Below are 20,588 nucleotides of genomic sequence, written 5' to 3'. Positions count from 1 at the left end.
CATAAGGGAAGGGAAGCAAAAATAAGACAAAAGCAGAAAGGGAGACAAATCTTAGGAGACTCTTAAATACAGAGAACAATCTGAGGGCTGCTGGTGAGGTATTGGGTGGGGGTGGGGGTTAAATGGGCAAGGGACATTAAGGAGGGCACCTGTTGGGATGAGCACTGAGTGTTCTATGTAGGCGATGAATCGCTAAATTCTATTCCTGAAATTATTATTATGCTATATGTTAACTAATTTGGATTCAAAAAGAAGGAAGAAAAAAAGAAAGGAAACATCAAAAAAGAGAGAAAAAAGATCTCTTTAACATTCGCTGTTTTAAAAATAATAATATTATGAGATTTATAACAATATAGTATGGGGTTGAATTATGGGCTTATCCCAACCACATTAAGGTAGAAGCAAAATGTTACAAAGGGGCTACATAATTCAAATTAATAGTAACAAAGATTTATCCATCCCCTCACTTGCCCTCTCCCGCCATTGGTGCAGAACCACCAGGAAGCTTCGCGGGCAGCGGAGGTGAAGAGACTTTAGTTCTGGAGAAGAGGCAGGGCCACGCCATCCAGCACCGCCTTGCTCCACAAGAGCTGTGCCAGGGTGAGTCTCGGGATGCGATAGTTGGATGGATCTTCAGCCTTCAGGCATCGGCATCACGGCGAGGAAGGGGGCTCACTTACAACCTGCAGCCTTATGCTCTTTGGAGCCTCTGAACCTGGTGGAAAACACAGTTCCGAAATGAGAGACTAGTTCCATGGAGGGTTTGCTCTGGAGAGGACAAGGAATGTGACGTCACCCAAGGGGTCACCCAAATCTGGGACGTCTTGAGAAAGGGCTTCTCACCTGGTGTAGTAGATCCAGGTGAGGCCATAGGTGAGAAGGAAGCCAACCCCCATGAGGGCCCCTCTGAGCAGGGTGAGGACAAGAGGCCAGGTGTTCCACGGCTCCCCAGATATCGGGGGGCAGGAACAGGAGATTCCTGGGGCAAGAGGATGGGAGTGAGTTTCCTTAAGTCCACACCTTGGTCCTGTCCACAGCCCCACCTCGGAATGCAGGTGTCCTGCGTGCACTCACCCTGCACAATTAGGTTCAGGGAGACGTGGTTGGAGCCCCACGGGTGCTGAGCTCGGCAGGTGAATTCTCCTCCATCCCCCAAGACCAGCCGGGGCAGCACTAGGACCCCGGGATCTGAAGGCTGGGAGGGGCTCAGGGTCAGGCTTCCCCGGGACCAGCTCAGCCTGGCGGGGAAGTGGCTGTCAGTGTCACAGACCAGGCGTAGGGACTGGCCCTCCTCAACTCGCAGAGAGGTGGCATTGCCCAGGGCCTCTGGGACTAGGGGACAGAGAGAGTCAGAAGGGCAGGACTGAGAGCCCCTTCTCTCCCTCTGTCCTTCCACAGACACGGGGGGTGGAATATAGTGTCTCATAGACAAGTGTTCCAAGCTAAGGCAAGTAAGAGTGAAGAGCCATCGGGGAGGTGGGGACAGGTACCCGGTGATCCCAGGACAGGCAGATGGACCGCTGAGCAAGAGTTGGCCATGTCTAGACCTGGCAGAGAACATCCCAGGACGTGGACTTGGTGCATGATGCCGAGGAGGGGTGTGGACACAGGTAGGTCTGACCACTTGCAGGGAAGATTCGGAGGCTCACACACAGGTGATGCTCTCAGCCTTTCCTCTGAGGGCCACGGGGAGCCATGGGAGGGTTTTGAGCAGGGGAGGAACAGGGTCCGATCTGGGGCATGTAGAGACGCATTTGGGCACAACTGCAGCGGGCAGGACGGGGAGGGGACAGAGACTGAACAGAGAAGGCTGGACCAGGGTGCAGGTGGTCTCACTGTGTCCAGGTAAGAGAGACAGAGGCCCGAGGCGGGGCTGCTGCCGTGGGGGTGGAGGAAGACAGCCACTGTGACATTTTCAGGAAGTCCAGTTTGCAAAACTCACTGAGTCATGGGGAGTGTTGGGCGAGGCACAGAAATGTCTAAAGTGACTTCCAGGATATTGACTCAGGTTGTTCAGGAGGAAGGCCCTCCCACCAGTGGCAGGGGAGTGCACTCAGGACAATCGGGACGGGACAGAGATCTGTGAGGGTCTTCAGGGCAGACGTAGGACTGGAAGCACCAGGGGACGGGCTTACCCACGGGGTCACGCAGGAAGCAGCCAGAGGCCCGGAGCCTGGCAACAGGAAGCTGTATTTAAGATGCCTTGTGGGACAGTGTAATGTCATGGTCACAGGAGAAGCGGAGAATCAGGAAAAGGGAATGATGGCAATGAGGGGAGAGAGGTCAGGGGAGAGGAGGCAGCCATGGTGACAGCAAACGGTGGAATAGGACTCACAGTGATTCTAGAGAGTCCGGCCAGGGGGCGGGACCAGGGAGGGGATAAGGAGCCATGGGGTTTCATTCCATCAGACCCTTACAACATTCCCTTATCTGACCTCTGAGACATCAGTTGTGCCCCAGGTCTCTCCCACCTGTGCTATTTCCCCTGAAGATGCGGACGATCAGGCTCTGCGGAGCATCTGGAACAGGAACAAATAATTGGTCACCTGCAGTATTGTGAGGTGGTCACGAGCGGGGGCGGGGGGGCGCCGGGTATTCTCTCCATTTGAACCTGTGCTTCCAAGAATACTCCCTAAGTATCCCGCCCAAGCCCTGCCTCCCCCACCCCCAGCACCCACTGTCCTCAGGGACCCTGGCGTCCTGGCCTGGCACTCACAGGACACGTTGAGCTGGATGGTCCTCTCTGTGCTAACGTTAGCTCCGGGGAATCTCACTCGACAGGTGAGGTCGGTGCCGTGGTCCTGGGGCCCTGGGGTGAGGGTGAGCACTGAGAAGTGTGTCCTGTGGCCCAGGGAGGTGAGGGCATCCCCGATCCAGGAGAAGGTCGGCGGCGTCCCCTTCTTACAGGCCCAGGGCACGCTACAGGTAATCTTCTTGGGCTGGCCAGATTCTAGGGGCCCCTGGATGTGGATGTCAGGTGTCCGTGTGAGAGCTGAGGGAGAAAGAGAGACAGAGACGCAGGCCCTGCGTGTGCCCCCAGAAGCAGCCTCTACACCAGGCCAGCCGTTTCCTCCCAGCCAGGATTGAAATCAGGGGGTCCCCTCCCGGGCCTGCCCTGGGGCCCTCAGGACCCATGCATGTCCTCTCCTTGACCCCACTCCTTACCTGTCACACGCACAGAGAGCCGGTTCTTTAGGAAATTATATCTCACAGACGGCCCTCTCTCCACCCTAAAGAAGTATGTCCCCGAGTCCCTTCTCCGTGCGTCTCTGATGTCCAGGGAGCAGTCGTAGTCCCGGGGGCTTCCGAGGAGGCGGAATCGACCCTGGGTCTCCTTCTGCACTTTTCGACCTGGGTTGTTTGTGGCCACTGGAGCATCCTGTGCTACATTGGCCCCTTCCCGGAACCAGTAGCCATACACAGGGTAAGAGTCATTCCAACTATTCAGGGGATAGAGGAAATTGCAGGGCACGGAGACGCACAGACCCTCCTGCACCACCAGTGACTCCAGAACCTGCAGCCAGTATCTCCTCTCCTGAGCCCGGGACCCTGCAGGGAATTGAGTGTCAGTAGCGGCCCCGCCCGCCTGGCCCTCTCCCCTCCGCCCACTCACCTGCCCACAACAGGGGCAGCAGCAGAGGCAACAACATCTTAGAGACAGGTGTCTGGGCTTCCTGTGGGTGAAGAAGGGAAGGCAGAGGGAGGCTGAGGGGGGCCCACGGGAAGCTGGGGAGGAGCACCAGGCCTCACGATTTCGCAAAAGGGGAACTGCCGCTGCGGAGCTCACCTCCCATCTGCAAGGTGCTGGTGACCCCCCGCACTCTCTCCTGGAGACCCAGGGAGGAGAGACCAGGAGCAGAACGCTGTGTCCTGCCCCCCGTCTCCACTCTTCCCTCCACCAACGGGGCCTGGACCAGGACCTCTGAGAGCATGTGAGGCATGGGACACGGTGAGTCTCCTAAGATCTTCCCATCTGAGGTGTTGTCCGAGCAGTGTTGTCTACACCAGGGAGCTAGTCAACTGCTGTCTACACCTGGAGGGTCAGAGCCTCATCCAGACCCTCGAGTGGTCGGTCCTGCAAGGTGGAGGACTCTTGAGGTCTGTGAACATCCGGGGTAGAAGGAAAGAAGGGATGCTGGGTGAAGTGAAGGCAGGAACCACTCATTCATTCATCCATTCCCCTAATGCTTAGTGAACATCTGTGTTGGGGGAGCTGGAAACACGACAGATGAGTCTGACCAGGTCAATCCGGTGACAGGGTCCCCACCCATGGTACCACTTCCTCCCTAGACGACGGTGCTGTCCCCGTGGGGTGCAGAGCTGCAGGCATCTGTGACTTTGCTATGTGTCCTGGTGGCCTACTGGTTATTTTCTAAAAATCCAAGTGCAGGATTATTTTGGACTTGCGGTAAACAGGAACAACTCTTTTCAGGTTGCAGAACTTAAAGCGGTTCCCGTTAAGGAACCACCCCCCATTTCCCCCTCCCCCCAGCCCCGGAAACCACTGTTGTACTTCCTGTCTCCAGGAATTTGACTACTTTAGAGACCTCATATAAATGGAATCATTTCAATCGGCCATAACGTCCTCAGGGTTCATCCGTGTGGCGGCATGTGTCAGAATTTCTGCCCTTTTTAAGGCTGAATAATATTCCATGATGGGTTAGAACACATTTCGTTTATCTGTTCAGCTGTTGAGGGACACTTGGGCTGCTTTTTACCTGGCTATCGTGAATAATAGTGCTACGAACATGGGTGTGTAAATATCTCTTGGCCCCTGCTCTCGATCCTGCATATGCACCCAGAGGTGGGGCCACTGGACCATATGGTAATTCTAATACTAATTACACACACACACACACACACACACACACACACACACACAACACACACAGGGGAGGGGGAGGGGCAGATAGAGAAGGAGAGAGAGAGAGAGAGAGAGAGAGAGAGAGAGAGAGAATCCCAGACAGGCTCTGCATTGTCAGCATGGAGTCTGATGCAGAGCTCGATCCCACAAGGGTGAGATCATGACCTGAGCCAAAATCAAGAGTCAGACACTCGACTGACTGAATGAGCCCACCCCGGTGCCCCCGTGTTTAACTCTTGAAGGAAAGTCCAAAGAGTTTTCCACAAGGCTGCACCATTTTTCATTCCTGCAAACCATGTGCATGGGTTCCCATGTGTCCACATCTTTGCCAACACTGGTTTCCTTCTTTCTCCTTTTAAGTAGAACATCTGTCCTAACAGATGTGGTTTAGACTTGCATCTCACTAGTGACTAATGATGTTGATTATTTTTTTCATGTGCTCCTTGGGGGTTTGTGTATCTTCTTTGCCGAAGTGTCTATTCAAGTCCTTTGAAAATTTTTTTAATGTGTATTTATTTTTGAGAGACAGAGACAGAGTGTGAGTGTATGAGGGGCAGAGAAAGAGGGGGAGACACAAAATCAGAAACAGGCTCCAGGCTCTGAGCTGTCAGCACAGAGCCCCAGGTGGAGCTTGAACTGGGGACGAGCAAGAGCATGACCTGAGCTGGAGTCGGATGCTCAACCGACTGAGCCCCCCAGGCGCCCCAACTCAAGTCCTTTGGATGACAGAGATTTTGAAGTTGTGTTCATGGTTGTACCCTGGCACCCATGAAAATGCTGGCACATAGCAGGTGTTCAACGATACTTGCCGGACGAGTCTATGAGTGGGGCTCCTTGGTTAAGCCTCCAACTCCTGATCTTGGCTCCGGTCGTGATCTCACAGTTGGTGAGTTCGAGCCCCGCATCAGGTTTTGCACTGATGGCGTGGAGCCTGCTTGGGATTCTGTCTTTCCTTCTCTCTGCCCTCCCCTGCTTGTGCTCTCTCCCTCTCTCTCTCAAAATAAATAAGTAAATAAACTTAAAAAAAAAAAGAAACAAATATTTTTTTAAAAATAAGTCTATGAGTAAATGACTGGCTATCACTCTTCCACTCAAAACCATACAACCACACATATGCACACGTACACACACAGGTGAGTGGCATTTAAGACTGATCCTGAAGGTAATTAGGACTTGGAGAGGCAGGAATGGAGAGGGAACGGCATTTCAGGAGAAGGAACAGCATAGGCAAAGCCTCAGAGTCAGGAAAACCCTAACCCGGCTGGGTGTGGAGACGTTGTAAGATGCAGGGAGAGGTAGGGACCTGGGTGGAGAGTTCAGTGGGAAAGAGACCACATCAGGTCTTCAAATCTAGCCTGTTTGCCCCTCAGTTTGGACTGTGGAGAGGAATCCTAGGTCTTCATACTGTGGAGAAAGTGGATGATAATGGTGTCCCGAGACTCAGTGTTGAGGACGGAGGGGGAGGCAAGAGACAGGTGCGTTAGAGGCCCGGGGAAAAGAGGAGGCCGCAGGAACAAGCAGGGTCAGGATGGGGAGGAGACGGGAGCTAGGATGAGCTTAGAGGAAGGATGGACAAGACCAGGTGATGTAGTGGACCAGGAAGAACGGAGGGAGGTCACGGTGGAGAACCACACCCCCGGTTCTGGCCTTGGAGATGAGACCGTGCCAGCCATGTGAGGGAATCCCAGCGGAGAAGAAGGTTCAAGAGGAACGTGGCAGCTCAACCTCGGCTGTGCTGAGTGAAGCAGTCCCGGGGCCATCCTGGAGGAGGTGATGGTGGGATGTTGGGTGGTGAGCTGCCCACATCACTCACCTGAGGGATTAACTGGGCGTGGTGTTGGCCTCCTCCACGCCCCCTGCAGGCCTGGCTTCTCCTTCCTGAGGAATCTCAGTCTGAGAGAAGACACCGGGGCCTTTCGGTCTGGTCCTGGGAATGCAGGGCCAACTGATTCACTCCGGTTCCCAGTTAAGGGGCTGGAGGGCAGACGAGGTGGGAGAGTGCAGGTCGGCCCCGTAGACGGCTATGAGCACAGCAGGCACAGCCCGTCCTGTTCTGGACACTGTGGAATCCTCACACCTGGTCAGCCTCCCCCCTGCCCTGCCCTCGGACCTGTTCAGTCCCTCCTGCGCTGGTTCTGGGACTCGGCCACAATCCCCACCCTCCTCAGGCCTCCCCTCCCCCTGGGGCAGTGCTCACACGAGGACGATGAAGCGAAGGAGGATGGATTCGTGCATTCATGAGCTTGACTGCTACACCGTGTCCTCTGCTCCCGGCTGGTCTCTGGACATCGGTCCCCCAGGCCCCCCTGCGTCACCGCTGTGGCACCCCATGTGCCTGAGCCGCACGCTACCCCGTGCCCTGGCCTTCCAGCAGCTGGACAGCGGGCTCTGGGGCTGCCTGCTCGGGGACCAGTGAGCCAAATGGCATTGAGGGGTTAGGGTCCACTGTGCAGCCCCTGGACACTCACCCTGCAGAGAGAGGCTCAGGGAGGCGTGCTGGGAGCCCACCGCACTCCGAGCTCAGCAGGTGTATTCCCCTTCATCTCTCTCCTGTGCCCGAGGCAGCTCCAGCACCCCAGGGTTCCAGGGCTTCGAGGAGCACAGGGTCAGCTCCCCGGGGCCCAGCTCAGCCTGACTGGGGGGGTTGCTGTTGACACAGACCAGGCGCAGGGACTGGTCCTCCAGGACTGAAAGAGACGAGCCATTCTCCAAGGGCTGTGGTGGCGGAGAAAAAGAGACTGAGGGTCAGAGAGACAAAGAAATTGATACAGGTGGACACCAGCAGAGAGGGGCAGACTCAGACACACAGGAGAAGATGGGGGGCATGCCCCACGCACAGGCCCAGGGCACAGAGCAGATCAGGTTACTGGGGCGTCCAGACTCCAGGGTCCCCGAGATAAGGATGTCAGGTGTCTGGGTCAGGGCTGGGGGGAGATGGGGAGACACGGGGATCAGGAGGAGGGTCCGAGGTGCAGCCTTGAGAGAAGCCTCAAGCTTTGGTCCAGCCCCTGCCTCTGAGCCCCAACATGCATTACCCCCAGCCCCTCCCGGGTTGTCCTGGGACCCCCAACCTTCCCCTGTGGCTTCTCCCACAATCTGCTCCTTACCTGTCACACGCACGGAGAGCTGGTCACGTGTGTAAGTATATCTCACAGAAGGCCCTCTCTCCACCCTGAAGACATATGTCCCCGAGTCCCCTCTCCGTACATCTCTGATGTCCAGGGAGCAGTCGTAGTCCTGGGGGTTTCCGAGGAGGCGGAATCGGCCCTGGGACTCCTGCCGCACTTTTCCATCTGGGTTGTTTGTGGCCACTAGAACATCCTGTTGTACACCGGCCCCTTTCCGGAACCAGTAGCCGAGAGCTGGGGTAGACTCAGACCAGCCTTCCCGGGGATAGAAGCATCTGCAGGACACTCGCACACACAGGCCCTCCTGCCCCTTTGCGTCCTGCACTTGCAGCCAGTAATCCCCCTGTGGCCCCCTCCCGGCCCCCCTCTGGCCCTCGGCCCCCTCTCTCCCCCAGAGCAGGGCCAACAGCAGCAGAAGCATGTCTGGGCTTGGAGGTGCCGGGTCCCCGGGGAGCCTGTTTCTCCGGGTCTGTCTCTCAGAAGCTAAGAGCTGCAAGACTGAGAGGAGGCCCCGACAGGAAGGTGACAGTGATGTCAGAACAGTGGCCCTTGTCAGAGAAGGAAGCTCGCACGCAGACGCTGTCAGGGCCGGGACAGCCCTTGGGAATCAGCCATCCACCACCGCATCTCCACTGCTGGGGACCCTGGGCCTAGAGGCCAGAGAGGGTGAGAGCCTCGCCCAAATTCACACCCTGTGCAGGGCTCGAGCCCCATCTCCCGCCTTCCTGCCAATGCCCCTCCCTTCTGGGGTCATTTTTTTGCAAAGTGAAAAAAGGTTCCTTCCTTTGGGCCAGACCACCTGAATCACAGGCCGTACATGTCTGTAGAAGTCAGTGCTGCCAGTGGGGCGGTGGGGGGGGGGGGCTGGTATCAGGACCTGGGAGATGGGGGAGGCTAGAAGGGGGTGTGAGGAGGCCCACTGTCCTCCCTCCCTCGGAATCCACGTGGTGGGCATCCCTTCCCTGCTCACGAGGTCACACACTAGCCCCGGGCACGGCCTCAAGAGTCACTGTAAAACAGTAAGTGTCCAGCACCTGGAGCTCTCTGTGACAAGTAACTGTAATTCTGTGATTATTTGTGCTTTGTGTGTTTCAAAATTCCATTTGTAGATGCCTACATATTACACTTGTATATTTGGGGTGTGTGTGAATTAAGCCTTTGATCTTTATGAAGTGCCCATTGTTTTTAATGTTTATTTATTTATTTATTTATTTATTTTAATGTTTATTTATTTTTGAGACAGAGAGAGACAGAGCATGAACGGGGCAGGGTCAGAGAGAGGGAGACACAGAATCTGAAACAGGCTCCAGGCTCTGAGCAGTCAGCACAGAGCCCGACGCGGGGCTCAAACTCACGGACCGTGAGATCGTGACCTGAGCCGAAGTCGGCCGCTCAACCGACTGAGCCACCCAGGCGCCCTGAATGTTTATTTATTTTTGAGAAAGAGGGTGCCCGCACGAGAGGGGGAGGGGCAGAGAGAGAGGGGGGCAGAGGATCTGAAGCAGGCTGGAACTCACGAACCTTGAGATCATGACCTGAGCACAAGCAGGACGCTAAACTGACTGAGCCACGCAGGCGCCCTACTAAGTGCCCATTCTTGATGCCTTTTGCCTCAAAGACTCATTCATCTGATTTTAGGACACCAACACCAGCTTTCTTTTGTTTCGTGCTTGCATGGTGCGTGGTATCTCTTTCGACATCTTGTCATTTCAACCTTTCTGAATCTTTCCATTTTATTTTTTTAAGCTTACTTATTTATTTTGAGAGGAAGAGAGAGAGAGATACCATGCAGGGCGGGGCAGGGAGAGAGGGAGAGTGAATCCCAAGCGGGCTCTGCCCTGCCAGCACAGAGCCTGATACGGGGCTTGAATTCATGAACCGTGAGATCACAACCTAAGTCAATGTTGGAAGCTTAACCAACTGGGCCATCTAGGTACCCCTACATTTTATTTTATTTTATTTTATTTTATTTTATTCTATTTTATTTATTTTATTTTAATTTTATTTATTTTTATAATTTTTTTAACATTTATTCATTTTTGAGAGACAGAGAGAGATAGACTGTGAGCAGGGGAGGGGCAGAGAGAGAGGGAGACACAGAATCCAAAGCAGGCTCCAGGCTCCGAGCTGTCAGCACAGAACCTGATGCGGGACTCGAACTCACAGACCGTGAGATCATGACCTGAGCTGAAGTCGGACGCTCAACCGACTGAGCCACCCAGGCGCCCCTACATTTTATTTTTTTTAATTAATTTTTATTTTATTTGAGAGAGAGGGGATGCACAAGCAGGGGAGAGGGGCAGAGAGAGAGAGAGAGAGAGAGAGAGAGAAAGAATCCCAAGCAGACTCCAGTGCAGAGCCCGACATGGGGCTCGAACTGATGAAACTGTGAGATCATGACCTGAACCGAAATAAGAGTTGGACGCTTAACTGACTGAGCCGCCCAGGCGCCCCTGAATCCTTACATTTCAGGGGCGCCTTACCCGCCTCATCACTCCAATATCTAAACATGGGGAGGCAGTCTCTCATTAACTTATGTTGCCTTGCATCCTCCAAACACATAGGGAGAAGTCCATTCTCTTCTGAGAAGAGACAGGGGGGGAATTTGACCGGCCAGGACACACTACTTACTGTCCAGTGGGAAGCTGGACAAGACACCAGGACACTAGGAAACTAGAAGGAATTGGCAGAAGGGATACGACCAGGACTCTCAAGGTGACTACAGGAGTAGGGTCTTTAAAGGAACAATTTCAGATAAAATGAGGTCGCTAGGGTGGGCCCTAATCCAGTATATGTGGCGTCCTTACAAGAAGAAGAAATTGGGGCGCCTGGGTGGCTCAGTCGGTTAAGCGTCCGACTTCGGCTCAGGTCATGATCTCATGGCTTGTGAGTTCGAGCCCCGCATCAGGCTCTGTGCCGATGGCTCGGAGCCTGGAGCCTGTTTCAGATTCCACGTCTCCCTCTCTCTGCCCCTCCCCTGTTCACACTCTGTCTCTGTCTCTCCCAAAAATAAATAAACGTTAAAAAAATTTTTTTTTTCAGAAGAAGAAATTGAGGGGCACCTGGGTGGCTCAGTTGGTTGAGCCTCTGACTTCAGCTCCGGTCATGATCTCATGGTTCGTGAGTTGGAGCCCTGCACTGGGCTCTGTGCTATCAGCAGAACCTGCTTTGAATCCTCTGTCCTTCTCTCTCTCTCTGCCTCTCCCCTGCTTGCACTCTCTCTCTCAAAAAGAAAAAACACATTAAAAAATGTTTAAAAAAATAAAAAGAAGAAGAAATTGAGACACGGACACACAGAGGGAAGACCAGGTAAGTTCACAGGGAGAAGACGGCCATCTACAAGCCAAGGAGAGAGACCTCTGCTGACACGTGATCTCAGACTTCCAGGCTCCAGAACTATGAGACAAACAATTCCTCACTTGTATGTCTTGATCTCTGAGTACTCGGTGTTGATGCCTTCCTGTTCCTGAGGCTTCAGCTTGGGAAATCGGAGGAAAGCATAGTGGAGTTCCTGTTCTTCTCCTGAAATGGGGCTAGTCCCAGCAGGAGCTGGGGGGTCTGCAGGGACGTCTGTCCAGACCCGGTGCCGATGCGCCTGAGTGGAAGGAAGAGGAGGAATTTGGAGCCAGTCAGCAGGGTCTGGGAGAAAGCAGCCAAGGGCCAGAAGGGGAAGGGCCCTGATGGAACTTTTATCATTCACCCATTCATTTATTTTTGAATGTTTAATAATTAAGGTTGGCCAGCCCTTAGTCGGTGTTTATCTTAACTGCATTACGTTTTTAAAATTTTTTTGTTTTTCTTTTAATGTATTTATTTTTGAGGGAATGAGAGCAGGGGAGGGGCAGAGACAGAAGGGAACAGTGGGCTCCACACCGAGAGCAGAGAGCTCAGTGAGGGGCTTGAACCCATGACCTGTGAGACCACAACCTGAACCAAAGTCAAAGTCAGGTGCTTAACCAACTGGGCCACCCAGGTGTCCCTACTTTTTTTTTTTTTTAAAGGCTGGGAGAAGATATTATTATCACATTCATCACACAAATAGTAAAACCAAGGCTAAGAGAGATTATATACATACATTGTCCTAAAGACACCTATCTATGTAAATGCACCACTGGGGCTCCTGGGTGGCTCAGTCAGTTAAGCATCGGATCTTGATTTGGGCTCAGGTCATGATCTCAGGGTCTTGAGATGGAACCCAGTGTCAGCAGGCTTTGTGCTCAGCACAGAGCCTGCTTAAGATTCTTTCCCTCCCTCTCTCTCTCTGCCCTTCCCCTGATCACTCTCTCAAAATAAAGTAAAATAAAATAAAATAAAATAAAGGCACCATTGAGCCAGGACTCAAAACCAATTCTTTCCGATGATAGTCCCGTCCTTTGTCCAGCCAGTGTGTGAGGTGCAGGTGTGGGGTGACAAAGAAAGCAGATAACAGTTCCTGGTACCACACAGCTTATGGTTTCCTAGGAGAGGCAATTACTAAACAAATAGAAAACAAATACGTTCCAAGTTCTACATCTGGGTTAGGAGACATTTAGAAATATGAAGCAAGGCCATGGATGACATATCCCGTTTCTGGACAATCTCTAGAAGGTGGAGCAGAGGTCAGTTCCCGCAGTCAAGATGGCAACCAGACACCCTCGCCCACACCTGCTCCCTGCCCGTGACACCCTCAGGCGACAGCAGCAAGAAACAAGTTCTCACAGGGGCGCCTGGGTTACTCAGTCGGTTGGGCGTCCAGCTCTTGGTTTCGGCTCAGGTCATGATCTCGAAGTTTGTGAGTTCGAGCCTTGCATCTGGCTCCTCGCTGACAGCGCAGAGGCTGCTTGGGATTCACTCTCTCCCTCTCTCTATGCTCTTCCCCCACTTGCAAGCTCTAGCTCTCTTTCTCTCTCAAAAATAAATAAATAAGCTTAAGAAAAAAAAAAAAAAAGAAACAAGCCCTCACACAGGCGCTGAGAGAGGCAAAACGAGAAGTAATTCTCGGATTAAGAGGAAACTGTTGGGCATTTCTCTGGTCTCTGGGGACACAAGAGGGAATAAAACAATAGCTATAAAACAAACCGCTCTTAGGACTTATTTGCTAGAGGAGGTAACGACTCTGACTGTAGTAATGAATGCTGTGCTTACTCCGTGCCAGCTACTGTTCTAGACACTTCTTGTAACTACCCTCTATACTCTTAACATTCCCATGTCACCAAAAATAAACGGAGGTGTGTGCCACTTGCCCAAGGTCACCCAGTTTGTCCGTAGGGAAAGATGGGATTTGAATGCAGGAGTCCAGCTCGAGTCCATGCTTTGAACCACTATACTGTACTGACTACAAGAGACGTTCGCTTAAAGGAAAAAAATTGAGAATTTGAAGGTAAAGAAATGGAAGATATATGTCGTGATTCACGACAAGATGGGGATTTAGCTCGTGTTAAGGGTTCCGTTCCCCAAGATCCACCAAGGAGAAACAAGACAGGGAATTACGTAAACTAAACTTTTAAAATGATATGGGGGGGGGGGGGTGCGCACCTGGGTGGCTCAGTCAGTTAAGCGTCCAACTCTTGGTTTCGGCTCAGGTCAGGATCTCACAGTTCATGGGCTCGAGCCCCATGTTGGGCTTTGTGCTGACAGCATGGAGCTTGCTTGGGATTCTCTCTCTCCCTCTCTCTCTCTCTCTGCCCCTCCCCTGCTTGTGCTCTCCCTCCCTTTTGAAGTAAATAAATAAACTTAAGGGGCGCCTGGGTGGCGCAGTCGGTTAAGCGTCCGACTTCAGCCAGGTCACGATCTCGCGGTCCGTGAGTTCGAGCCCCGCGTCAGGCTCTGGGCTGATGGCTCGGAGCCTGGAGCCTGTTTCCGATTCTGTGTCTCCCTCTCTCTCTGCCCCTCCCCCGTTCATGCTCTGTCTCTCTCTGTCCCAAAAATAAATAAAAAACGTTGAAAAAAAATTAAAAAAAAATAAATAAATAAACTTAAAAAAAAGATTTTGTGTGTACTTGTTCTACCAGTTACGGAGAGAAGAGTTTGAAATCATCAGCTACGATTGCCAGTATGTCTATTTCTCCTTGCTGTTCTGTCAGTTTTCAAGTATACTTATTTTGATGAATGGTGCTCTGTTATGGAAGGAATACATGTTTAGGATTTTTGTGTCTTTTCATGAAGTGATAGAAACCAGATAAATTAGTAAATATTGCATGATTCCTTTTTTTGTTTTTAGGGTTTTTTTTTTAATGTTTATTCACTATTGAGAGACAGAGAGGGAGCATGAGCAGGGGAGGGGCAGAGAGAGGAAGACACAGAATCCGAACCAGGCTCCAGGTTCCAAGCTGTTAGCACAGAGCCTGACATGGGGCTAGAACTCACAAACTGCAAGATCATGACCTGAGCCGAAGTCGGACACATGACTGACTGAGCCACCCAGGTGCCCCTGCATGATTCCTTTTATATAAAGTCCCAGAAGGGACAAAAGTAATCCACAGTGATAAAAATCAGTGATTTCTGGAAAGGTTGAACTGACCAGGCAGGGGAACAAAGGAATTTAGAGACATGATGGAAATGTTCTACATCTTTTTTTTTTAATGGTTTATTTCTTTTTAGTTTATTTATTTATTTTGAGAGCTAGAGAGAGAGCAGGGGAGGGGCAGAAAAAGAGAGAGACGGAGAATCCCAAGCAGCTGATAGCACGGGGCTCGAACCCATGGGGCTCGAACCCATGAACTGTGAGATCATGCCCTGAGCCAAACCAAGAGTCAGACGCTTAACCACCTGAGCCTCTCAGGTGCCCTGGAAATGTTCCACATCTTGATCGAGAACATGGTTACAGGGCAAACACGTTTGTCAAAATTCACATTCAAATGGGTGCGTTTTATTATACGTAAAGTGCATATAATAAATGAGGTTGATATTTATCTACCATCGACAGTGGTAGATTTGAAGGATGCAAAATGGGAGTGATGCGCAAAATGTGACTTCGGGGTGCCCCAGTCTCTACCCTAGGGCTCGAGTCACCACTTCCCTACTCAGTGGGTCTCACCCACGCTAAGCTTGGGCCCTTACGCTTCTGGGTAACCAATGCCACAAGAAAAAGGCTAATAGTCCAGGGGAATGCAATACTCTGACATAGGAGGCATAAATACCCCCCAACGAGCAACCGGATTATATCCCCACTCCATCAGAAGCACAAGGATTAGAGCAGTTGAGTCAACAATTTAAAACTGGAACTGGAGCAAGTGTTGGATGTTAAAAAGGGAAATGCTCGACTATTCGCTGAGGGCGGCTTCCAAAAGGCATAGGCTGGATAGGAGCTCGTGGTCTGTCACTCACCCCAGAGCCTGAGTCACCGGCTGGGTTCAAATCCATGATTTGCACTGGCTGGGCTGCTCTCTTCCTGAGGGTCTTCACTCTAAGGGAACAGCCCCGGGACTTTCAGCCTGGTTATTTGGGGCGTGCAGCGGGCAGACCATCCCCTGCATCCCACAAAGAGCATAGAAGGAGGCAGGTGGGTGTGGGTCCAGTCTCCAAGTGCTTCCCCTAATCCAAGAGCCGGACCAGGGGCTGGGAAGAGAACCCAGGTTTGGCCCGATTGGCTACGGGATGCTTCACTCCACCACGCAGCCTCCTTCCCTGGCTCTTGGAGTTCCAACCAGCCCGAGTTCCTCTAGCTCGGGCTCTGTAAGATTCCATGACCTCATGCCCTTTCCACTCCAGGCCTCTCCCTCCATCCCTGGAGCCCACTCTCACCTGAAGATGAGACAAAGGCAGAGAGAAAATAGCAGGGTCATGATGCCCGCTCCCCCGACGGCTCCCAGGACGCCACTGGCCCTGGGTTCTGGCTTATCTGCAGAAAATTTGAGTTCTGTGTAAGCTCCAGTTCCAATACATGACATCCTGTGTCCCCCCGCCACCCATCACATGGCATTCCATTGCCCTGTGCACGCTGGACCGGCCCCTTCCCCTAGCCTCAGGACTAAAGATCTTAAGCCTACAACTGCTCCATTTGGGGCCCTAGGTGCCTCCCTGCCCCAGCCCCATCTCTCTGAAGCTCTTGGGGGCTGAATTTTGTCCCCTGCCAAATTCCTATGCTGAAGTCCCAGCCCTCTGGTACATCCCTCCACCCTCACAATGTGACTTTCCTTGCAACAGGGTCTTTACAAAGGTAATCAAGTTAAAATGGGATCGCTAGGGTGGGTCCTAACCCAATATGACTAGTGTCCTCATAAAATGGGGACACAGACGCGCACCCAAGAGGGTGCCAGGGAAACGTGAAGGCGGAGAAGGGGTGATGCTTGCACAAGCTGAGGAGCATCAAAGATTGCCAGCAAACACCAGAAGCCAGGGGGAGGCTGGAACAGGTTTTCACAGTCTCAGAAGGAACTGATCTGTGGACACCTTGATTCTATCCAGAACTGGGAGACAGTAAATCTCCATTGTTTGAACTGCCCAGTTTGAGGGACTTTGTCGCAGCTTCCCTAGCAAGGGATGTAGTGCAAGGACCAAGCTCCTAGTCCTCAGGTAACACCCCCCACCCACCCCACCTCCCCACAGCCCCCAGACCTGGCAGCAGCACCAGGACGGCGGTGCTCTGGGCCCCGTGCTCATTCCGGGCCTCGCAGCCGAGTCTGAGGTCGGAGCCCAGCGGCCCCCTGAGGCTCAGGGAGCTGTTGGCCCAGGGCCCCTCGGAGCTGGAGGTGACGGTCAAGGAGGCGTCGCTGTGGTTCCCCTCAACCAGCCCCTCCCCCAGCCGCCAGCGCAGGGTGGGGGCCGGCCGGGCTCGGGCGGAGCAGGTGCAGCCCAGCCCCTCGCCCTCCCAGGAGCAGGAGGGGCCGAGCAGCCGCGGGGGGCCTGCAGGGGGTGGGGGAGGGGCAGGGTCAGCGACGCCTCTGCTCCCCAGGCTCCGGGCGTCTCGCACCCCCCCCCCCCCCGGGGGTCCCCACACTCACAGACCACAGAGAGATGCAGGGAGAAGTGCTGGGAGCCCAGCGAGTTCTGAGCTCGGCAGGTGAGGACTCCTTCCTCGGCAGCCCCGACTTGAGGCAGCTCCAGGATGTGGGTCCTGTACATGGGGGTGGCATTCAGGGCAGGGGACCCCCGGAACCAGCTCAGCTCGGCGGGGGGGTTGCCGGCAGCAGCACAGAGCAGCCGCAGGTCCTGGCCCTCCCGGATGAGAAGGTTCGAGGTGTTTTGCAGAGTCTCTAGGGCTTTGGGGGAGAGAGATGCAGAGAGGGAGAGAGGAGTTGGGTGAGGCCGGTGACTCTCTCCTCTTGTGATGTCCACACTCTCTCTGAGGAGGGGACTGGCAGAGTCCAGGGAGCAGGCCTGCAGTCGAGACCAGGATGGTTTGCCCGGGAGCTGCCCCCACCGTCCAGCAGATGGAGGCCCGAGGGCTGAGACAGGGGATACATATGGTGCACAAACATTAACTTCAGGGAGTCCAAGTTTGTGCAGGCCTCTGGCCGGCCCACCGCTCCCTTTGTCTGAACTCAGTGTCCGGCTTCTTGTATGTGTCTCAGGCCTGTTCCTGGCCAGCAGAAACTTGAGAGCCAAGTAGGGCTGTCCTGGCAGAGCCCGGGTTTCCACCTCAGCCCCGGAGAAAAGAGGTTCTTTCCTACCTATTCTGTTTCCTTGGAAGATCCTGATGGCCGTGTTCTGTGGAGCATCTGGACAGAAGGATGAGGCTGCCTCGGCATTCATGGCGACGGAGGAGTGGGTGGTGGGCCATTCCCCCAGGACCCGGGGCCACAGATAAGGGGATTCCCTTCCCGCTTAGCTATCAAGACCCCACTGTTAAACCACAGTCTAGCTCTGCCCTGGCCCCACCCCTCAGGCACCTGGGTGCTCCTGGCCCTCCACTCACAGGTGACATTGAGCTGGATGGTCCTTTCCACCATCACACCAATTGCAGGGAATTGCACTTGACAGGTGAGGTTGGTGCCGTGGTCCTGGGGCCGTGGGGTGAGGGTGAGCACTGAGGAGAGGCGCGTCCTGGGACCCAGGGAGGTGAAGGCGGCTGACGTCCAGGAGAAGATGGGGGGCATTCCCCGCTCGCAGGCCCAGGGCACAGAGCAGTTCAGGTTCCCGGGGCGGCCGGACTCCAGGGTCCCCGGGGTAAGGATGTGAGGTGTGTGGGTCAGAGCTGGTGAGGACAGACACAATGTTGGGGCCCCTCGGTGTTTTGTCAGCCCGCCCCAGTGTCTTGTCATGCCCGTCTCCACTCCACACCACCCCCAAAGGGCACAGAACCTTCATTTTTCCATCTCTGATGCCCCACACCCTAGGGTCTTTCCCTGGGCCCCTCCCATACCTGTCACATTCAGAGAAAGCATATTATATAGATATGAGTGTGTTTCGACACGTAAGAAGTAAGTCCCACTGTCCCCCATGTTGACATCTGTGATGTACAGGGAGCAGTCCTTGGTCTGGGGGTCCCCAAGGAGGAAGAACCGGCCCTGGGTCCTCTCATGCAGCTTCCTGTCTTGTTTGTTTGTGGCCACTGGAGGATCGTAGTAAACATTTGCCCCTTTCTGGAACCAAGATATGGGGATGAATCCAAAGCTAAACCAGGGCAAAAAAAATTTGCAGCGCACGTGGACACACAAGCCCTCCTGGACAGTCACGGACTCCTGTAGCTCCAGCTGGTAGCCCAGAACCCGAAGCAGGGGCCCTGGAGAGAGAGGAAAAGACTCAGCTCGGAGCTTCGATGCCTCCCCCAAATGGGGTTCCCTCTCCCCTCGGTTCACTCACCTCCACACAGCAGCAGCAGCCACAGCGGCATCCCTCTGTCATGCCCTGGGACAGTTTGCCTTCTGTGGCCCCTCTGACAGAGAAAGGAATCCGTGGGCTGTGGGAGGACAGAGGAAGTTCAGACAGGAAGCCTGTGGTAGGTACAAGAGGCCACAAACCTAGAAAAGAGAACTTCAGACTCACAGTCAGCTGTGATTAATCTTTGAGATAATCTGGTCCCCTTTCTGCGTGGGGCAGGCGGGTCCTGAGACTCAAAGGAGGCAAGGGTCTTGCTCAAGTAAGGCAGTAAGGAAGGACAGGAGCCCCCAAGCCCTGCCTCCTGGGCTCGTGCCCAGTTGTCTGTAGCCGAGAGCTGTTAACTGGACAGGAAGCTGGTCCTGAAGTCAGGTGCGGCCGCTCACCGCTTGGAAATAAATAATAGTCATGTAAACCAGTATAACTAAAACTAATATAATACTGCATGTTAACTATACTGGAATTAAAAGAAAAGAAAAAAAATCAATACTCGAAAGACGAGTTGATGGTGCTTTATTCAGGAAGCTGGCAACCTGGGAAGACGGCACAGGAAAAGGGAGGGGAGCTGAGTGCAGGAGAAGCAGGTGCCCAAGTGGTTAGTCATGGACCTGATACATGACCCTGAACAGACTGGCTGGCATCCACGGCAGCTGTCTTCGAATGGAGTCCCGCCTCTCTTCTGGGAAAGTCTGGTCCTTCACTCCTCAAGGCCAGTGAGCTGCAAACCTCAAAGAAAGCAAGCTAGTTCTGGTACAGATAAAGGGTCTGAAGTCAGCAAGCAAGGAGTGCATAAGCTTGAAGCAAGTTCACCCTTCCAGCAGGTCGGAGTGTTGTTACAATCCCACCTGGCCAGCCCCTCCGGAGAGTCAGAGCCTCGGGACCCTCGTGGAGGTGCCCTCCTCGGGATGGGTCTCAGGCTAGCCTACATAGTGTCAGAGGTATGAAAGAGTCCTCATCTAGACAAGTAACACACACCCTCACTTATATCGTTCATTCATTCATTCACTCACAAACTATCATAGAAATAAAAAAAAGGACAGATTTGAATCAGTCCTGACCCTCGACTAGTTCAAGCAGTGGGAGAAGACAGACAAGCTTGAGCTTTATCTGAAGGCAATGGGGAGCCATGGAAGGTTCTTGAGCAGGAAAGGGGCAGGATCATATAGTAATCAACATGATCCCTCTGAGGCCAGTGTAGGGAAGAGCCGGAAGGGAGAGGCTGGAGGCCAAAAGGTCAGAGAGGAAACTGTTGTGACTTTGGGGAAAAGGAAAACCCAAGCCCATGTGGAGACAGCAGCCTTGGTAATGGAAGCAAGAGTGATTTAAGACACTTTCAGGAACTGAAAATGAAAGATAGGTGCGGTGGGTGGGGGAGGGACTACTGGAGTGACTCCTGGAGCCCCACCCCAACTTCACCCTGACTTGGAGCTCTGAGACCCCACCTCTGCCCTGAGCAGCAGAAACTCCACTTGCATCACTGCCCCAGAGCAGAGTCTTTCTTCCCTACCTGCGCCATTTCCTACCAGGGCCCAACAGCGAGATTCTTATCAATATTTGGACCAGAGAATGACAACATGTTCTAATTCAATGGTGGGAAGGGGCTGGTTTTAATCCTTTGTTTGGATCCACAGAGGGGTGGTGAGGGGAGGCTGTCCGTGGGCTTTCTTCTCCTTCCTGAAGCCAGGTCTCTGGTCAGGCATCAGGTCACATAGGCCCTCGGGGACCCAGGTGTCCTGACCAGCAACAGTAGTAGGTGCTGAGCCAGGTGGTGGCTGGAGCTTAGCTAAGCGAGATACTAAGTAGGCAATTGAAGCAACAATGAGTCGAAATGAAAGGTAACAACAAGGCCTTTAATCACA

At 53.4% G+C, this 20,588-nt stretch overlaps 3 protein-coding genes across 3 annotated transcripts; all 3 read right to left on the bottom strand.

Annotated features, from left to right (window-relative positions):
* Window positions 1-314: 314 nt before the first annotated feature.
* On the bottom strand, window positions 315-3,725 carry LOC132690904 (sialic acid-binding Ig-like lectin 14). Its single transcript, XM_060651898.3, has 7 exons — window positions 3,614-3,725; window positions 3,166-3,549; window positions 2,717-2,992; window positions 2,472-2,519; window positions 1,075-1,332; window positions 844-979; window positions 315-715 (listed from the first exon to the last, which is right to left on the bottom strand). The coding sequence occupies exons 1-7, from the start codon at window positions 3,648-3,650 to the stop codon at window positions 673-675; spliced, it is 1,182 nt and encodes a 393-aa protein (XP_060507881.2). The 5' UTR covers window positions 3,651-3,725; the 3' UTR covers window positions 315-672.
* Window positions 3,726-7,235: 3,510 nt separating this feature from the next.
* LOC132689955 (sialic acid-binding Ig-like lectin 8) lies at window positions 7,236-8,532 on the bottom strand. Its single transcript, XM_081791468.1, has 2 exons — window positions 7,972-8,532; window positions 7,236-7,788 (listed from the first exon to the last, which is right to left on the bottom strand). Exons 1-2 carry the CDS (start codon window positions 8,411-8,413, stop codon window positions 7,610-7,612), a joined length of 621 nt encoding a protein of 206 aa, XP_081647594.1. The 5' UTR covers window positions 8,414-8,532; the 3' UTR covers window positions 7,236-7,609.
* Window positions 8,533-11,021: 2,489 nt separating this feature from the next.
* On the bottom strand, window positions 11,022-19,437 carry LOC132674677 (sialic acid-binding Ig-like lectin 6). The gene is made up of 9 exons (XM_078439399.2): window positions 18,715-19,437; window positions 18,275-18,634; window positions 17,828-18,106; window positions 17,583-17,630; window positions 16,914-17,171; window positions 16,528-16,815; window positions 15,715-15,811; window positions 15,298-15,376; window positions 11,022-11,587 (listed from the first exon to the last, which is right to left on the bottom strand). The coding sequence occupies exons 1-9, from the start codon at window positions 18,743-18,745 to the stop codon at window positions 11,408-11,410; spliced, it is 1,620 nt and encodes a 539-aa protein (XP_078295525.2). The 5' UTR covers window positions 18,746-19,437; the 3' UTR covers window positions 11,022-11,407.
* Between the last annotated feature and the right edge of the window lie 1,151 nt (window positions 19,438-20,588).

Source organism: Panthera onca, chromosome E2 (assembly GCF_046562875.1).
Source record: "Panthera onca isolate mPanOnc1 chromosome E2, mPanOnc1 haplotype 2, whole genome shotgun sequence".
Taxonomy (NCBI): Eukaryota; Metazoa; Chordata; class Mammalia; order Carnivora; family Felidae; genus Panthera; species Panthera onca.
The sequence above is the reverse complement of the archived record's forward strand: the minus strand, read 5'-3'. Positions and strand labels throughout refer to the sequence as shown.

Coding starts and splice junctions, on each gene's coding strand:
- LOC132674677 (XM_078439399.2), bottom strand. CDS start 18,745: ATGCCGCTGTGGCTGCTGCTGCTGTGTGGAG. Junction 18,107..18,274: donor GCTTTCTCTGAATGTGACAG/GTATGGGAGGGG, acceptor TGTCCTCACCAG/CTCTGACCCACACACCTCAC. Junction 15,812..16,527: donor CGTCCTGGTGCTGCTGCCAG/GTCTGGGGGCTG, acceptor AATTTTCTGCAG/ATAAGCCAGAACCCAGGGCC.
- LOC132689955 (XM_081791468.1), bottom strand. CDS start 8,413: ATGCTTCTGCTGCTGTTGGCCCTGCTCTGGGGGAGAGAGGGGGCCGAG. Junction 7,789..7,971: donor GCTCTCCGTGCGTGTGACAG/GTAAGGAGCAGA, acceptor ATCTCCCCCCAG/CCCTGACCCAGACACCTGAC.
- LOC132690904 (XM_060651898.3), bottom strand. CDS start 3,650: ATGTTGTTGCCTCTGCTGCTGCCCCTGTTGTGGGCAG. Junction 3,550..3,613: donor GCTGCCCCTGTTGTGGGCAG/GTGAGTGGGCGG, acceptor AATTCCCTGCAG/GGTCCCGGGCTCAGGAGAGG. Junction 716..843: donor ACCTGGATCTACTACACCAG/GTGAGAAGCCCT, acceptor GTTTTCCACCAG/GTTCAGAGGCTCCAAAGAGC.